Source organism: Brienomyrus brachyistius, unplaced genomic scaffold, assembly GCF_023856365.1.
Source record: "Brienomyrus brachyistius isolate T26 unplaced genomic scaffold, BBRACH_0.4 scaffold97, whole genome shotgun sequence".
In the NCBI taxonomy this organism is placed as follows: domain Eukaryota; kingdom Metazoa; phylum Chordata; class Actinopteri; order Osteoglossiformes; family Mormyridae; genus Brienomyrus; species Brienomyrus brachyistius.
In genome coordinates this window covers 513,495-533,035 of record NW_026042372.1, presented here as the reverse complement: position 1 = coordinate 533,035, position 19,541 = coordinate 513,495, and the positions used below count along the sequence as shown (strand labels likewise).

Genomic DNA, 19,541 nt, shown 5'->3' with positions numbered 1-19,541 from the left:
AAGCGTTGTCTCAAAGAACGTCTGACGTGTGGGAACAGTTTCCCAATAGATCGTTCCGTCAGACGAAATTCCGCGATCTTACTACTAATGTTGTGTGATAAATATAATAAAGTCTATTAAATAAAAATCACGTCTCAGCATTCCAATTAATTCCAAAATAATTCAAGTAAAAGAGTACCCATGTTAGAAAGGTCAAACATGAAATGCAATGACTGAAACTGAAAATAATTTGTTAAAATAATATGAATAGGAAGATATTTTTATATTTTGTTTAGTCACTGTCTACTTTGAAAGTTTACTAGTAAAATAGCAAAGATAAGATACGCTTCTTTGGGCAGGACATTTCACATGAATGCGATTGAAAGTATTGTATGGAAATCAAATAATAGAGAATAACATTATTCAATAAGAATGACACATGAACTCATCCCAGAAGGTTCCCTGTTGGCTATGTGGGTAAAACCAGGAACTTTCGCGGTATAAGGTGACAGCATAAACCACTGTACCACCATGCCACTGTACTGGACACTTGTAACATTTATGTAACTTACACATTTAGTCTGTCTGCAATTCATTGCCAAGCCAACTCCCTGGCTGTATTTATGGCCACAGTATTGCCTTTTGTAGCGATTACATCCTTGTATTTTTCATACAGCTCCATCAGCAGCATTTGTTCTATGGTGGAAAAAACACCGCTCTCGTTTTACACGCTTTCCGACTCATTTGATCAATATATCATTCATCCATTTATCTGGGCTTATTAAATATCTCGGGTTTGTGCACTAAATGAGACTATGCAAGTCTGTCTTGTATGAGCCTTGATTAATTAAACCTGAACTGCGCTAGTGGAACGACATGAGACTAAGTACAGAGATGGAGCTAGTTCGAGTCTGACTTTTTTTTAGCTACTTTCATGGAATATTACCCAGGATTACTCACTTAACCAGATAACTTGTCAGAGTTAAGGCAGTCTGGGCTAGGTGTAAGTGAAAGAAGATAATGTAGAAGATAAAGCAAGAAATCCTGCTTTGCGATAGAAACCCCTGTATGCCGCTTAGTTCAGGGTAGTTTAAATGGATTTTATCTTTATTCACTTACATTTAGCCCATACTACCTTACATCCAAAAAGTTATCGACCGATCACACCTTGAGTTTACACGCTGTTACCCAACAATGTGCCAGAGAAACTGTTGCAGACACGCTTGCAGCAGAGAGGAATAAAAATGTTTGATTTTAGGATTTACAAATGTTTTAACGTTAAACTTTATTTACGTTACCTGCCAAAAAAATGTTACTGGATTTACAGTTTTCAGAACTAAATTTAGCAGAAGCTTATTGGCCCACTAATGGTTTTCAAAGTTAGTGATAATGCTAACAGAAAGAAAGTTAGTTTTGCTAATTAGCGGTTAGCGGAGCCCTGCCCACCTATTATATCAAAGGCCATTTTGCTGACATATACCGTATTTTTACGCATATAACGCGCACACTTGTATAACGCGCTCACGCGTATAGCGCGCGGGAACAAAGGAATTATGTAAAAAAGTTTCTGCATAGCGCGCCCATGCGTATACCGCGCATGCTGCCCATTGACCTGAAAACTCCTCCCACCACCCCCAGACATAGATCATACATAGAAAGACAGAGTAGAGCTAATCAGCACATGCTCAACAAATTTAATGAACGACTTCAATTAATTGAGTTCTAGTAGATTTTCTCGATTAAGTTTAGGCCACTTAAAAAAAAATAAAATTGGTTCTCGTCCACGCCCGACCCGCCGAAATGCCTCCGACCCAAATTTTTTATTATTTTTTTTATTTCGTAAAAATCGCATGGAAAATGCCCAAGAATTACGAAATTTGAATTTTGCGCGCATTCCACATCGACGATTGATCCACATTGTGTAATCCTAGTCTTGGAATGGTTTCATGAACCTAAATTTGTCTCTACCTGAGATGGGCTGGTGCAAAGATTTAAATCTGGGGAAGTGATGTCGTTCATGTTATTAAGTACTTGTTTGTAGAGTTGCATTTCCTTGTTCAACCATTCAGGTTCCTGTATTTTGTAAATTCCTCGTGTTTTAACATGTTTTAATACACTTTCTTTCTAGATATATATTTTAAAATCTTGGTTGTTCATTTAGAATGGGAATGACAAACAGAATATTGGTTTCAAATAGTATCATTTTCATATTAACGAATGAAACATCAGCATAAAGTATCCAAATCCATAGTTGGGAAGGCATTTATGAGATACACATGGATCAAGGAATTTACATTCTTGTATTTTCTTACATTTAATATATTTGAAACGCAACAAACGAAGAACTGAGGAGGCGTACTAAGTAGGTCTGCTCTCTTCGGTATGTATTTTCAAATATGTATTTTCTTACATATTTGAAAGTCCAAACAGTCAATCAAAATTTGTAAAAAAAAATAATAATAATAAAAAAAAAATCCCACCCGCCCGACCCACCCCCTCCAAAAAAAAAGGACGAGAACCAATTTTTTTTTTTTAAGTGGCCTTAAATTTAAAGTGTTTCTAAAACCCCATCATGCCAGGAGTGAAACGAAAGTCATACACAGCGGACTTGTTTCGATAGGACATTTTCATCTTCACATTAACAGACGGCATCAACCATGTAAAACAAATTTTGCATAACGTGCACACAGAGATACCGCGCGGGAGGGTTGAACGGCTTGTAAAAACACGTATAGCGTGCGTTATATGCGTAAAAATACAGTACAGGGAATTTGGATTGCTCAAATCAGTTAACAGTCAAGTTACAACAGAAATCACTTACAAAAAGAAAAATAAGAAGTTCTTTTACGTATGTTATATTCAAATTTTTGTACAGTTCATATTTGTAGGAAAAAAAATCACATATATGTTTCTTATTAGGATAATAGGCACCAGCTTTCATCAACCAAGAGAAGTTAAGGAGCTTCTGACACAAACTGACCAGATAAAAACACTGTGACACTACATACAATAATAAAATAGGGCAGCAAGCAAGTTGATTGTTTATTAGAGAATGAAAAACGGACCTGAAACTCTGAAATACTTAAACATTTATATAATTAAGCAAAAACTTGTTGTAAAAACTAACAATAAACTTGTTGAAAGTGTCTGCACTATACCTCGGAGTTTAGTCTGTCGCACTCCCTGAATCTTCTTTGTGTGTATTCAACAAGGTAAAGATGAGTATCTTTGCACCTCCAGATGGACCCGTCAGAGCTGTGGAAGCATCTCAGAACAAAGACTTGGACCAGGAATGTGTACAAGCCTTTGGAAACCTGTTAATGGCACAAATAGATAAAAATGATCTATGAACACATTAATAATGTGAAGTGCACTGCTGCTGGGGCAAATTAATTATTCATTGGAAATATAGCAGCAGACAACAGCAGACTGGTCAGCATAGCTCACATTAGCTGGTACACATATATCCACAGACACACATCTTTACATAAATGTACTGTACATACCACAGGCGGTACATCAAAGTGAAATATTCTTGGTATGCTGTCTGTGGGCTTGTCCTCATATTGTCGCAATATATTTTGTAAGCAATCGATTATAAGTTTTCTTTCTGTCAGACGGATTACTTTATAGGTGAATCCTTGCTCTTTTAGTTTTTCTTCACATTGTTGCACAAGATTTTTTACATGTAATGATTTTCCTGTTGAAAAATGTCTCACTGTTAAACTGGATATCAGTAAGATTATTTAAATGTCCTGTGGACAGTTTCTGTCCTATAAGTGCACATGTGTCAACCGGCATGCAGTCTGCTCAGCTGCACCTGCCTTTCCCCCCAAACTTTTAAACTTCTTTCATGCTTTACTGTACATGACTGTGGCAAATAAACAGCATATGGCTCAGTGTGTGTGATTGAAATGTTGCTGGTTCAAACCTGGCCTCGGCATGTCTGTGGGCCCTTGAGCAAGGCCCTTATCCCCCAGGCCCCTGGGTACCACAACATGTGGCTGCCCATTGTGGCCAGCTTGTTCTCACCTACAGAGAGCAAGTTGGACGAGGCATATAGAGAATTTCCCCACTGGGGATTAATAAAGTATCCAGTATTATAATTATTAAGGTTTGTCGGATGGGGAGGCTAGTAACAAAAATTCAATAGAAACTCTATCATAGAATTTTCAGAAAATCATCTCATGCCCTACAGTTTCAGAATCACTAATCTCTACAATGCTCCAGTTCAGGTCAGGTCAGGTTGGGGAGCATGTACTGGTATAGAATGTTGTTGCATGACCTTACCATGCACTCCCAAACCGTCTACTGATTTCATAGGAAGAGTCACCCGAGACATGAATGTTGCTGCTGAGATTAGTGAACCTCTCGATGAGGTCGACACTCACTCCAAAGACAGACACACTGCTGAAGGCTGTGCCCATGAGGTCATTAAAGGCTCAACTACATTGCTGGTAGGCGAGGAAGTGATCATAGATCCTATTGAGGATGATTCTAGCAAGGATCCTGAACAGCACTGACAGCAGTGTTATCCCCCTTCAGTTGATGCAATCCAGGGAATCACCCTTTTACATGTTTTACCGCTAATGTTTCCTTCCTATGCTGCCACACAAAACATCTTCATCTTTCGGGTAGTATGTCTTAAATTGAAACCAGGTGTACATCTTCATCCATAAAATGGTCTTTTAAAGCATTAATAAGATACATCAAGTCGTTTTTGACTTATCACATTCACAAAGTCCAATGCCATCTCTTTTAACTCTTCCTTTTGCTGCTACTAAGTGGCATCACTTCAATTTTGGGACAATCTTAATCAAAATGTAATAATTTCCAGAGCAGCACCCATACAATCCTTCTCCAAAGTTTGAAAAAGATCCATTAAACAGATTTTGAGTTATCTTCTTAAAGGTATCAGGTGTCAAAACTACCAATTTTTTGCTATCACTATGCAGTGCTGCTTCGGTTTTGGGGCAATCTTCTCAAGATTTAATCAGCTTTAGTACCTCACCCATACGACGCTTCATTAAAACAGTTTTAAGTTATCAGCCTAAATACCAATCTGTCTTCAGTGGCAGTAGACCAGTGCTAAAACTTACATATTCTCCAAAGTCCAGGGAAGACAAATATATTTTCATGTGTGCTCAGACTTGAACACTACCGTCGGTAGAACAGCAAGCAATATATATATATCAACATTGCTGTATTCTTATAGAGAGTGAAACATGTTACTTACCCATCCCTGCTCCTTCAGATGAAATCAATTTTGTGTTCTGTTGGAACTGCTTGGGTACAATGAATTCTGCAAACCCACTTTTGCTGGATAATTTCAATTTTTTTTTCAAATATTTCTGAACGTCTTCCATGGAGTAGGGCTGTTCTGTTTTTCTGTATTCGTAAAAAGCTGTTAGAACATAACTGTGTTGAGCTGCGGAACTACAGAAAATGATCAACCTGTACTCTTTTAACTGTGTGTCACTTAGCTTCTGGGACACTTGATAGAAGTAAGATTCAAATTTTCTAGATACATCATGATCCAGTTTATCTGCATTTAAGATACAGTAGATTTTGTCATGTTTGCACCCAGATTGAATTGCCCTTCGAATAATCAGTTCAACCTCTTCTGCAGGTGTTTCTGAAGTGCATATCAACATTTCATCATAGGTTGGCAGAGGCTGCGTCTCGTCATTATATATAGATAAACAAAGTGGCAGCATATCCTCATCTTTGCATGTTACAAGATTTGGTTTTGACTTGTCAAGGTAATAAGGAAGTTTCCTCTTCACAGGGATCTGTTCAGTTTCTGCCAGGAACTTCAGGGTTTCACCCACTATGTCTAACCCCACGTATTTCTCCGAAACAAAACCAGCCAATCTTTTGCTGTATGCTTCCCACAGCATCACTATTTTCTCCTGGCAGGAAGATGAGCTTTTGAACATTATAGATGCCTCCTCTTCTGACATTTCAAAAGAAGACGGAATCTGCTTCTGAGAAGGTGACACTTTGAACTTCAGTTGATTCTGAAGAACATGTTCTCTGTCTTCCTCATACTGTCCACTCCATGTCTTCACCCATTCGTCATCATCCACATGATCATAGATACAACTCATCACGTTGTCTTCATCCAGTGCAGTCTCTCTGTACATGGTATTTTGGCTGCAGTATATTACTGAAGCTTTTGCTTGATCCTCAGAAAAACCAGCTACCTTAAGTTCATCAATTAGCTTTGGAAAATGTGCGAGATAATTTCTAAGTTCAAGCGACATGTTTGCACCACCAACTTCAACTGGGGTTTGTAGTGCTTTTGTGAAAGAGTCGAACAAATCTGCTTCAGTAATGTTCTCCTTTATGAAAGAGAGCATGTTCAGCACTGAACATCCAACCTCTTTTTTCTGCTGTACCTTTGGCATGATGGAACACAAATTTACTAGTTGTTTGGCACTGAAGTAATTCAGATAATAATATTTATTCCTGTGATGTTGCAGGTATTCATGCCACTTGTCAAGGCAGTCTTGCATGCCACGATAAACATCTTTCAGCTCCTCTACCAAGTCCTTGTGTCCGCTGATAGTCATTCCAGCAATGCCGAATTCAAGGAGTACCTTTAGATCATGGTCAGGATTACAATATGCTGTAAAGGACCAGTCCATGAACAGGACATTTCCAGCATCAAAGAGTTTAAGGATCATGTCTCCTATAAGTAAAACTTGTTCTAAAACCTGGAGGAAAAAATAAAACAGAAATATGAGTTACAGTCAAGTGGCTCTTTATAACCACAATCACATTCCATAACTAACACCAAGATTTCACCAAGATTATTTCATCCAAGATATATATATATATATATAAAAAATAAAAATTTGTAGTTGAAGATTGATGGTTGGACAGAAAAAAAAAATCTAGATTTTTGGAAGACTTAAACGAGGCATCAAACAAATCTGTTAAATCTATTCACACTGAATGAAAATGTATTGATGTGTTTTCTCTGAACAAGACAATATTTCAGAATTTTAATCTCCATTACAATATTATAATGTGATTATGATGTATATAATATATACACCAGAACACCACCTTGACATACCTCTACATATCTCAAAATGTCATCTCCTCCTTGCTCACCACTCAGTTTGATTAACATAAGTTTATTCTGCAGTTCTTTTAATTCAGCTAGGTTGTATGTTTTGTACGTCTGGTCTGATCCCTTGTCTTCCCTCTTTCGATCTCCAATGCTTTCCTTTATTCGAAGAGAGATACAATTGTCCAGAGAAGCCTGGAGAAAAACAAGGCAGACGATTAGAATGGCATACACTAAGGACATAATGGGGAGAATGAAGATGTAAATAAATAAACAGGAGTTTATCAGGTTAACACATTGGATGCAATACAATGGTCACTGAAGTACACCATCAACAATAATCAGGTTTGCAATATTCAAACATAGAAAAAATAAAAAATATAAAACATGCGTATCAACATGAAATGGATGGATTTTTATGGCAACCTGGTCTTCCCTGTCAGTTTCCAGTAGGCAACAGAATTATAAAGGAACAGTAAGGTGACTGTTCTCGTATTAATTCATTATTTTTCCTTTGGCGCCATCTAGCGCATGCCAAATAGCATTCCAGATCATTTCAGTTATTTTTTCCTTTAACTTCCGCTGTCGTGTTAGAGTTGCAACAGGAGGCAACGGAGAAACGTACAGTAGCACCGATCTTGGTTAAAAGTTCTGGAGTAAAACTTCTTTGTGTTTGCCTTGGCGGGTGCTTTGTCTGTAAGTACACTAGAATGTTTTAAAATATTCTGTGTATTTGTCATTGTTTTTGCATGATGTTAATTGCTACCTTATTAGGAGGGTAGTTTAGCATGTTAATGGAACACATTGTGTTATGCGTTAAATAACAGCTGGCGTTCTTTCCAACCAAATCTAGTTGTGTCAAGCGGGTGTCCCTGGCGAATGAAACTAGGAGTTTCAGCTGTATGGAGAAACCTATGACAGTTTGTGTGAAGCTTGTGACATTGTGTGGCTCAAACAGGACATGACGGGTTTGCCATATAAACTATTAACAGATAAAGATCAGTTTGAATAATAATAGGATTAATAAGAATGGCATCGGAAACAGAACCAAGTGCATTGGTGCCAGATTAATTCACTTGGCAGTATGTAGTATAAGAATTAAGGCAACAGATACTTACATTACTTTGAGGAAGCATTTTGATGACATAAATCCCATTTCTGTTTATTTCTCTGGCTTGAATTAGACATGTTTTGGCCACTGCTCCATGAATTTCATGAGCATTTACTAACCACTCTCTATGAATGAGGGAATTTTTCTGGAACAAAGAAAATATATTTTTAATTTGCAATGACTGAATTAAACAGTTAAACCATTCTACATGAGGCAGTGCAACTACCGTGTTCAGCAGGTACTTGTGTATAAAAATGAACCCAGCATGTATTAAAATCCATTTCAATCCAACAGTGTGTACTAGCATAGAAGCCAAAGTTTAATTTTTTTTAAACACTCCAAGAACATACAAATTAAAGGGTAATTGGTGTGGTGGTGTGGTCAGTCAAGCATCAAGGAACGTCACCCAGGCCAAAGGATCACAATGAGTAGGGCTGCTTGATAAGTGAAATAGTGAAAGTGGTTGTCATTGTTGACACACCATAGCACAACAACAAAATGTGTCCTCTGCATTTAACTCGCATGTGACATCAAGACACAGCAGTCTGCAGCTGTTATTTAGCGCCCAAGGAGTGATGCTTAGGGGCGGTATGTTGCTCATGGTACCTCAGTGGTGCCTTTCTGATCAGGGATTTGAACCAGAAATGTTTCAATCACAAGTGCACTTCCATAACCATTAGGCCACCAGTGGCAAAAATCATAATTACAATTATTTCAGACAATACTGAGTTCACAATTATTTAACTTAACTACTTATTGATGTTGGAAAAATCATACATTTGTTGAACTTTGGTCTTTTTTTTGGTCTTTTCAATAGTTCATTTCCTTGAACTCATAATTCATCTAAGAAACAAATAAAAGGGAATGGAAAGGGTGGACTGGGTTTGTAACACAAGACAAAATGGGAGCATCACTGCGAAACGAATTGAGACATGATAATCGTTTTATCTCCATTATGTTGTTTTGATAATTGCTATAATCCAAAATCGTGACTGAAATTCAAATCTGATTCATTTCCCAGCCCTAACATTAAGCAGCCTTGCAGCAGTTGGGGTTAAGGGCCTTGCTGAAGAGCCCAACAGGCACATGGTTACTCTGCCAGCTCCAGATATCGGCACAGGCCACCAACACACTGAGCTACACATCTTCTGAATTTGTCTGTACTAGGACAAAAAAGTAGTCAGTAATAACTTTCTCATCATAAATATTAATATTGCACAAACAGACAAGTAATCAAACTGAATGTACCAGTTTTTGTTCAAGATTTTGGTCATTCTCGAGGGACTTGTTTAGCTTCTCGATTGCATCCATTAATTCACTGAATCCAGAAGTCTCATTCAAATCATAAATGATTGATGAAGAGCCCAAGACTGCATCTCTAAAATCACAAACTTTATCTATGTCCATGTTATTTTCCCCAGCAGAGATTGAAGCTACGTCAACAAACACAGGAAGTTCTCTTATGTCTGCAGAAAACAAAAGAAACATTAATAAAGTAATGCATCTACTTGTACTGTTACTTTCTAAAATGTGTCCTTAGCTAACCTAATTACTCCTTGAATAAGTGTATAAATGACAAAAAAGTACAAATCAATCAAAAATGAATGAATTAATAGATGTGTAAAATAATTATCAAGGTAATCATTTTGACAAAAGTACTGCATTTAACACTCAATACTGTGACTATATTGAAGACTTTCCTTATAAGTAAATAAACAAACAAAGTTATTTTTGTATAGCACGTTATCACAACATTACATCATCTCAAAGTGCTTTACAGCATCCCTGCCCAAAGCCTCCAGTGAGCAAGTCAGAGGGGACAGTGGCAAGGAAAAGCTCTATAGAAAGAAGAATCCTTGGGAGGAACCAGACTCAAAGGGGGAGCCCATCCTCCAGGGGGCAGCAGAGGAAGCCCTAACCCTAACCAGACTCAAAGGGGGAGCCCATCCTCCAGGGGGCAGCAGAGGAAGTCAAATCGGAACAAATAAATAACAATAAATAGTGTTCTTACTGAAATAGTGCATAAACATAGAAGAACTATCAGAAGATTCACAGTGGTTCTTATGGGATTTTATCAGGACAGTGTTATATTTAAGATAAAGATTTATAATCAAATAAGACTAAAATTGTGGGTTTTACCTTTGATGACAGTCTTAATCCACTTGATGAAACCATTTGTGGTGCAAATTTGTAATTCTTTAAGGAATGATTGGGGGATATTTTTCAAAGAGTCAGCAGTTTTTTTCATATCATGACTAACATCCTTCAATGTTCTCTCTTTTTTGTTCATACACTAAAAGATATTTAAGATGGAAAATTCCAATTATAAAGTGTGTACTATAGTGAAAGAAGTAATAATAAATGCAATACATATACAAAATTTGAGAATAATATAGAAAAAATACAGAAAATAGTTGCATACACAGATATTTTCCACGTTGCTGAAATCTCCTTTCAAACTGAAGTCATTCTTAAATTGCATTAACAGCTCTGCATGCTCCTTAACAGAACAAAGGTCTCTGTATCGTTTCATGTGAAGCGCTGTCGTACTGATCCAGGCCTGGTTGGGATCCTTACTGCAAATCATCCCCAACATTTGTAGTTCATGCTTTGTCAGTCTGCTTATCAGACATTCTAAGTCTGATAATGGCATTGTTAATTCTTTGAGGTGTTTGTAAGACGCACTGATGTCTTCATACGTAGGCTTGTAAATGTTTTCAAGAACATCATTCAGTGAGATAGATGAAGTATTTTTAAATTCTGTCTTCTTTGTCTGTAGCGTCTTTTCTAACCAAATGGCTTTAAAGTATGTACTTTGGGATGCAGCTTCAATGTTCCCAAGCATTTTGGACTCAGAAATAGCTTCTTGAACCTGTTTCTTAAGCTCATCCAAAGAATGTTCTTCTTTAGAAACATCGATGTTCTGGCATTGTCGTAGGTAGCTAACATCAACTGGAAAACAACAGGTTTTGTCATATGGTGAATTGGATTTCAAATAATAAAGTCTATATTTGCATAGCTTCCAATAATCATACCTGTGAGTATATCAGCAATGTGATCACAGAGGGAAATTAGACCTTTAGTTTGTTTTTGCTGCTGTCTGAGGAAAATTAAGTCATTTCTGGCTGATTCCAGGGCCTTCTTGAAGTGCTTTTCCTCATTCTCTTCTGTCAAACACATATTTAGGAAGACAGCAAGTAAAAAAGGAAAACTTGAACGGCTCACATTTTCCCTTAATGTTTCTGGCATAAATGTTCCTCCTTATTGCTTATGGGATGCATATACACAGGTCTGAACTTTTTTTTTCATTCATCCGTTAAAGGTACTGAATGTATTTTTCACTCTTAATCAATAACAATACTATTCCTTTGACTCCTTTTATCTGTGTTCTATCTGCCTACTCTGAGAATCAGCCACAGTGCAACACATCAACCTGCATTACATGAATATAGTCTATAATTAATATATCCATGTAAAATACTTACCAACAAACAACTGACATAATTTCTCAGCCTCAGCATCATTTAGAATATGATGCACCACTTTGGATGCCACTGAATTTTTCTTAATGTGGATCAGTAATGTTTTCATTTCTTTTTCTGCAATTTCAATCAGTTTCTTGGCTTGATCTAGTTTTTCATTGTAGCAGGAATCTTCCTTTTGACATTTATCTAAAAATAGAAATTGAAACTATTTTCCCAAGAAGAAAATAATTTGTGTGTGAAATAACTGTAACAATTGAAACCGTAAGAATTGTAAGTGTAACTGCAACAATAGAAAGATTATTATGTAGAGGGTAGAAGGCACTAGAATAAGTAACTTAAAAATTAAAATAATAGTTCAGGAAATGCTGTTTGATAAATATAAATGTTTAAATTTCTGAGTTTGATATATACTATTTATTAGACTGTAACATATTAATATGAATATTAAATGAACTTACTCAAAACAATCAAAAGGTTTCTGCACTGAGAATTACTGAGAAGGTACATCCAGTCCTTCTTATTTGATTGCAGAGGTCCTAGTATTTCCATGACAGTCACATCCATTAATTTCTCGCATCTTGACACTTCCTCCAAATAACCCTGTTTAAGCAGCAATATGTTCAAGGAACAAATGAGTATTTTTTTCGTTAATTTATAATGGTGCCATAAATCAGAAACAAACACAGTAATATTGCAGAACTAATATCTTATTTGTGTTATAGGCTTGGAGATAAAGTTCTCATTAACTGAAAGTTGACGCTAACCTCAATAATTGGCCCAAGTGCTGGGAATTATGAACAAAAACATAAACAATCTGGAAAGAAGTGTTAAGCATTCATTTAAAAAATGAAAATAATTTATTTAACCCTGGACCACTACTTGCCATTGGTGAGTGAGGAGATGTTTCTTTCACAAGGTCTCTGATTGCTGTGGTGGCACATTTCAAAAGACAGTCATCTAGTGCTGAAATCTCTGATAAGTTCTGACTGCAAAGTCGTACTTGCTGCAAAGGCTTCATCTGTAAAATACAATTTAAAATAATGATAGTGTTGGAATAAAAGTATGATATGCAGTGACATAACCATAAATGGACCAGAGTAAAAGTGGGTGGGCACACAATCCAATATAGCTCATAGCATTCACGGTACGTTCTAAACAGGAAAGTGTTCTGCTAGGCAGTGACTTGCTGTGTCATCATACTGACGTCCGCCAACAGCACCCTCTAAGAACAGTCTCTGTAAAATTACAGTAAAGTACTGGCAGCTTTGGTCGCTAGTAAAACTGTCAATTTTACAGTTAATGTACTGTAACCTGTGCAATATATTATAATACCACAATGAAAAAATATCCTCTAGGATTTACTCAAAATAATTAAGGCAACGTTTTTGCACTCAGTCATTTTGGGTAATTTTTTTTTTTATTAGTAAAGTAAACCCAAATTTAGCAAATAATTTCCCCAGTGCCAATTAAAGGGCCTTTTCAGTATCTGATGCAAACTGGTATTGGGAAGCATAAGTAAGCATAAGCATAAGCAACAGTATCTGTTAGCATAAGCCTGAACCAATTTTCTCTCCAGTTGAGGGTTAAGGGCCCAGAGACATGGCCACCCTGCTGATTATGTGTCTTGGCCTCTGGTCAGAATGTTGCTGGTTCATGGGCAGCCTCAGCACGATTGTCATGTGTCTATAGGCCTTTGAACAAATCCTGGTGCAGTCAAACCTCCCTTATCCGGGCCGAATGGGATGGAGGGGCGCCCGTAAGTAAGAAATGCCCGTAACTTAGAAATATATCAGCAGTACAGTACATGTGTACAGATAGAAACTACATGATATTTATGAGGTACAAGGCTTATATCCATCCATCCATCCATCCATTTTCCAAACCGCTTATCCTACAGGGTCACGGGGGGTCCGGAGCCTATCCCGGAAGCAATTGGCACGAGGCAGGGAACAACCCAGGATGGGGGGCCAGCCCATCGCAGGGCACACTCACACACCATGCACTCTCACATGCATTCCTACGGGCAATTTAGCAAGTCCAATATGCCTCAGCATGTTTTTGGACTGTGGGGGGAAACCGGAGTACCCGGAGGAAACCCCACGACGACATGGGGAGAACATGCAAACATGCACACATGTGACCCAGGCGGAGATTTGAACCCGGGTCCCAGAGGTGTGAGGCAACAGTGCTAACCACTGCACCACCATGCCGCCCCCACAAGGCTTATAATAGGATGTTATTTCAATCTGAGCTAGTGAATCATCCCTTTTTATTCTTGCAGTGCTCATCCAGGTTTTAACCAGCATCAAGCGAGCTGGATGACTTTTTCTTTACTCTTCCAAATGTCGCCTACCGTAGACTTAGTCATTCCAAAATGGTCTGCAACAACTCTGTGTGATTTTCCTTTTCGTATCTCTGTAATGGTATCGAGCTTCTTTTGGAGGGACATGACACTACGCTTCCTTTTTGAAGCCATGGATTTTGCACAGTTTTACGCGCCACTGTAAGTTCAGCTCCGCCCACAGCCTCGTCCTCTACCTCACTCTCCATTCGACGTTCGCTCCACCTCCACGTTCAGACTCCGCCCACAACTCTGTATGCGGCAGTCTTCATTTCCATCTTATGAAGCGTAAAGCCGACCACAAGACGTCTCGCGAGCTCTGCTTACTTATTGATTATTGTTGCTTTTCTTTGATGGATATTACTGTGAATGATTTGTTTGGTTTATTGGATTTATGATTTTCGCTTTGCCCTTGTCTGTACTTTTGCTTGCATTTACTTGCTATTGGGTTTTGAACTCACGCCCGGTTTTTGGTTAACGTCTTTGCACGCCCCTCGGACTTTGACGCTTTGATCTCTGTGTATGATCTGTGTGTATCAGGTGCATAGGGAGTGACTGCCAGTTTTGTTTTGCGAGCTTATGTCGTATGCTGTTGTTTGGATAGGGAGTAAGGTGTAGAATTTGTCGTTTTGTTTTGATTGTTTCGTTTTATGTATCATGAGTAATTCAGGTGTTGAATAGGGTACAACAGACATATTATTTGCTAAACTTATAGCCACTTTCAGATAAAGACATTCTTTAATTTATGGATGCATATATGATTAATATGGTCTGTCAACAAATCATTTTCACTTAAACATGACATCTGCCTTGCAATCCATGCAACAATATTCTCTACAACCCTGCATGTTGTGTTCTAGCCACATACAATATAGGAAGCATTTTCACCAGATACCTGTCGAACCCTCTTCATGAAAAGTTCCTTCAGGGTCTCCACCCACATTCGTTGCCAATGATCAGGGAGGGGAAGGTCAAAAATTTGCCTCCAGTCCTACATAAAAATAAAATAAACACAAAAAAAGAATTTTCGGTAATAGATAATTGATTAATTACGGCATTGTACTTTATGTTCTAAACATTATTTTCAACATTTTTCTTTTAATGTTGTAATACATTAAATATTACTAAACCAGCATAAAATACGTCTGACAGAATGTTAGCGTAAAGACGTTAATTTCCACATGCATGAATTATGCTATAAATAATGCATCACAAAATTATGTAATAAAACATTTCTCTTATACTTAACACAAAAGCATCTCTAGTAATTAGAAGTCTTTGGTTTGGCTATATAATATGCACCAATTAAAATCTATTTCGATATCATATGAAGCAAAGCTGTATATGTGTATAATTATATCATTATGCCATACTTCCAACTGAAAAGAGAACTAAAAGATTAAACTTACTTTAAGATGGACGTGTTTTTCTGACCATCTGCTAATGCATGCCGCCAAACCATTTTGAAGTTCTTGAAATGTGCTTTGGGTGAGATGATTAAACTCCTGGAATAGCAAAAGTAATGAGGACTTTCATGTGAAAGATGTGCATTGATTTACACTTGTGACTTTGCGGACCATTACATTTCACCCAGTTTCATGTCTCATGCCTGTGCATCACACCTTGAAGTAGAGCTGTTGCACATATTCATTGAGTAACATTCAGTGCATCGTTTTCGGTTCAGTGCACACCGTGAAATGAATGAACACATTTATTGACACGAGGACACCAGCAGATGTTCAACCTAGAAAGCATTTCTACAGGCATAACCCTAATCCCAAACATGACAACTTTAACATAACCCAGCCCTAAACTTAACCATACAAAATACATGATTTTTATTATGTTTGGTTTTTGATTGCATTCACATATTTTTATGAATTTGAGTTTCCCCTTCTGGTGACCAGAAAAATGTCCCCACAAAGTCAAAATAACAGGTTTCTATCACATTGTGGGGGAAATTTGATCCCCACCACGTGACATATACATGCCCACACTCAGCGCGGGTATTGGCTGAGGAAGACGACAAAAATGTTAACATATTTTAGGAGAGTGACATCCATGTTCATTTATAATTACACCATTCAAAGTGAAAATGTATAGAATAAATGGACCAACAACTAAAACTTTATAAGATGTCAAGTAAAATGTGGTGTAGCAGTGCACTACAGAGGCACTCCACTTGATTTTCAGATTATGTACAATATTTATCTTTAATAATCTTTAATAATAATTCCACTGTGTCCGTTCACCACCAGTTATTTAACATGAATTGCACATTCGAACATTCAAATATTACTTCAAATTTATCCAGAAAGGAATCTGGAAAACCAAGTGGTGTGTAAGTGTCACAATCACAACTCTCAATGCTGAACTAATATCTCATTACACCTCAGATTGCTTCTTTATATAAATATTAACAAGATTTAGCGTAAATAGCGAACGGGCTGGAAGTGCAAAAATGATAGCTGTGCATCTCTGCTGGTAGACATTAGTCTGTGATTAAAATCTGCCTCACTTGCTCGTTGAAAGATATTACATCTCAAGACCTGAAGATAAAAACTTTCTTAAATTTAACATTTGAGTTGAATGAAAGTCATTCAGATGGTTTAATTAGATATGAGAAAATGTAGTGAGATTGACTCAACTATGTTCTGTTCTCAGAACACAAAGTGAATGCATGAACTTAAATAGAATGTTTCATTTTTGGAATGTTCATTCTTGGTGTTTGGAATCACTGTCCATGATTCAACTGAATTCATTCAAAGAATTATGCATGATAAATAATAATTTACATTGCATCAACATAATTTATTAAGTAAAACCAATAAGTCAACTTGGTCAGACATAATATCATGTGTGCTCTGTTACTTGTCCTCAAAGTTATCTGGCCAAACAAGGAATCTGGCTTTGTGATACAGGCCACAGGACACTAGTAACATATGTACAAAAAGGTTATATATATATATATATATATATATATATATATATATATATATATATATATATATATATATATATATATATATATATATATATATATATATATATATATATAAAACACCTATAAACATTACTTATAAAAGTAAGCATTAGACCATTACAATACAATCCAAAAAATGTGATTTATATTGTATATTTTGATTATCACCAAAAATATTTTGATTTGACATTTTGGTCATCGCCAAAATAAATATGTTTACATTTCATAACCATGAAAGTTATACGAACATGTAAACCCAATTTGAAGGTGCCAGAGTCTGGCTTGTGAAGCTTAATCTACAGATGTTTGTAACAACACCCCAGATCATTTACAGTCAGGTTTTATTCATCCATCCATCTTCCAAACTGCTTAACCTTCTGGGTTGCAGGGGGTCCGGAGCCTGTCCCGGAAGCAATGGGCACGAGGCAGGGAGCAACCCAGGATGGGGGGAAAACCCCACGATGACATGGGGAGAACATGGAAACTCCACATACATGGAACCCAGACCCCAGAGGTGTGAGGCAGCAGTGCTAACCACTGCACCACCATGCTTCCCATGTTTCATTCATTATATGTATAGTCAGGGCCGTGATGGACACACAACTAATGTGCTCTGAGTGGAACAGGCAGACAGAATTTTATGCTTTTCGACAGCGTTACGTTTTAAGCCACAGATCTCCCATTACCCAGATGGATACTGTTGCATAGGTGGCTTAATGCACTCCAAGCCGTGCATTATCCCTAAATTGTGGTAAAGTTGTCAGTAACACAATTGCCTTGTGACACCCTGTACTAAATAAAAAGCAATAAATAATGTGTATTTATGGTCCCTATAATACTTACAAAAGTAATTTGACACAGCAGCCTTTAAAGGATACATCCGAATGAGGTAAAAAGCATTATAGTTCATTCCTACTGTGATCTTTGTTACAATATAGTTACATGATTAGTATAAAGAACAACATAATAATGATGCCTAATAAAGATTCCAGTTCTTTCTTGCTGAAGCAAATGTTTGGAGGTTGAATATGGAAAAAGCTACAACTTTCTTACCTCAGTTTGCTGTTGGGGCTCCATGTGTCCAGTGAAGGCATTGAGGAGAGCCAGTGATGATACAGTGTTCTGTATGTCGCTCTTAAACTCACGTTCTTTCATTGAATTGCAAATGACACTTATTGCAGAACTGAAAGCAATCATGATTTCTGGTTCTGAAGTGCCGCTCTCCTCATGCCTTAGAAATAATTGTAAAATACAAATAATTTTCATATCCTCCAAGTCATACATAAGTCATATAAATAATTATATGTCATGCTGCATATTTTATTAAATTTTATTGAAAGTAACAGCATTACCTCTTTGTCAAGCAATTCTTGGTTAAATCAGCAATAATCCGTACTGTTGAAGGAAATATCTGTTTAAAAAAGCAAGAACAAACTAAATAATGAATCACAAATGAACAAGTACTACGAAATAAACATTAGGAGCTTTAGTTGTTTTGATAATAATATGCAGTTATGTACGGAGTTATAAGATAGAAAATTATGAACCAATACTTTCATGATACATTAGCAAGGAAACATTAACTTCCTACTTCCAAGAATTGTTTGTAGTTTCTATAATGGATACCCTATTTATTTAAAAATAGATATGCATGTATGTTTACCCTCTGTATGCTTCTACAGACAGTGTTTAAGGTTTATAGAGAATCTCTCACTCATGTATTATATTGTAGTTGTGTCAATGGGGTAATGTAATTACCCAATAGCGAGAGTTCGAAACCGAATAGCAAGTAAATGAAATGTAATATTGATTCTGCAAGTCATCCCTTACCTTTAATGAGAAACGGTCTTGCCATTTCACTAGGTAAGGGAAGAGTTCAACTGGAGATATGTCTAAGCTGCTTAAGAGCCTGGGATTTCCATCTTTCACAGAGAACATGTCCAAAATGTGAAACACGAATGTTTTATGCTTAATTTTCTTGCCATAGATATCCAGAATGTTCAAGATTTCCCTGTAAAATATTTAAAACTTAATGGTGAAACAAAATCAAATTCATTTTTAACGAATGCCCTTATATACATCCATCCATCTTTCAGCAGCTTTATCACAGGGTGTATTAGATACAGTTTAAATGACATCATGACAATGTAAGAAGCAATAGTTTACTCACTTTTGTGCTTCTGGGTCGCGTGATATCCATTGTAGGCTGGGAGTTTGTTCATGCCTGGCATCCTCATCAGCTGGCAGTAATACATAAAGCATGGGCAGGAACCATATGGCTGCAGTTGCTTTCATCTTCACACAGGCAACTTGGAGCAACTTCATAACAGCACGATAAATCTCACTGGAAGTATAAAAAAACATATTAGGTAATCCCTATTGGGAAATAAATTATAGAATGATTCTTTTGTTTAGATAATACAAATTCTGATTCTGATACACTGTGACAAATAGAACACGATTTTAAATCATTTTTGTAAATATAGAAGCACTTTCAGCCACAACATTCCAAACTGGCTTTAGGCCTAAATTCATAGCAAGTTATATATAAGACAAACATTCAC

The 19,541-nt window shown here is 36.9% G+C and overlaps 1 protein-coding gene and 1 long non-coding RNA gene across 2 annotated transcripts; both read right to left on the bottom strand.

The window, feature by feature from the left end:
- Positions 1 to 5,207: 5,207 nt before the first annotated feature.
- On the bottom strand, positions 5,208 to 15,495 carry LOC125727422 (E3 ubiquitin-protein ligase rnf213-alpha-like). The gene is made up of 12 exons (XM_049004103.1): positions 15,404 to 15,495; positions 14,890 to 14,985; positions 12,537 to 12,671; positions 12,112 to 12,253; positions 11,654 to 11,839; positions 11,204 to 11,335; positions 10,591 to 11,120; positions 10,308 to 10,461; positions 9,417 to 9,634; positions 8,176 to 8,313; positions 7,064 to 7,252; positions 5,208 to 6,698 (listed from the first exon to the last, which is right to left on the bottom strand). Exons 2-12 carry the CDS (start codon positions 14,935 to 14,937, stop codon positions 5,208 to 5,210), a joined length of 3,363 nt encoding a protein of 1,120 aa, XP_048860060.1. The 5' UTR covers positions 14,938 to 14,985; positions 15,404 to 15,495.
- A 2,557-nt stretch (positions 15,496 to 18,052) lies between these two features.
- LOC125727440 (uncharacterized) lies at positions 18,053 to 19,315 on the bottom strand. The gene is made up of 4 exons (XR_007388756.1): positions 19,148 to 19,315; positions 18,808 to 18,988; positions 18,330 to 18,388; positions 18,053 to 18,208 (listed from the first exon to the last, which is right to left on the bottom strand). It is a non-coding gene; the product is annotated as an uncharacterized LOC125727440 (long non-coding RNA).
- Positions 19,316 to 19,541: the final 226 nt, after the last annotated feature.

What these genes read in the sequence shown, in the direction of transcription:
- LOC125727422 (XM_049004103.1), bottom strand. Translation starts at nt 14,937, where the DNA reads ATGTGGGTGGAGACCCTGAAGGAACTTTTCATGAAGAGGGTTCGACAG. An exon ending in CATCTCCTCACTCACCAATG is followed by an intron (nt 12,254 to 12,536) that starts GCAAGTAGTGGT and finishes CTGCTTAAACAG; the next exon opens with GGTTATTTGGAGGAAGTGTC. An exon ending in GCAACGTGGAAAATATCTGT is followed by an intron (nt 10,462 to 10,590) that starts GTATGCAACTAT and finishes AATATCTTTTAG; the next exon opens with TGTATGAACAAAAAAGAGAG.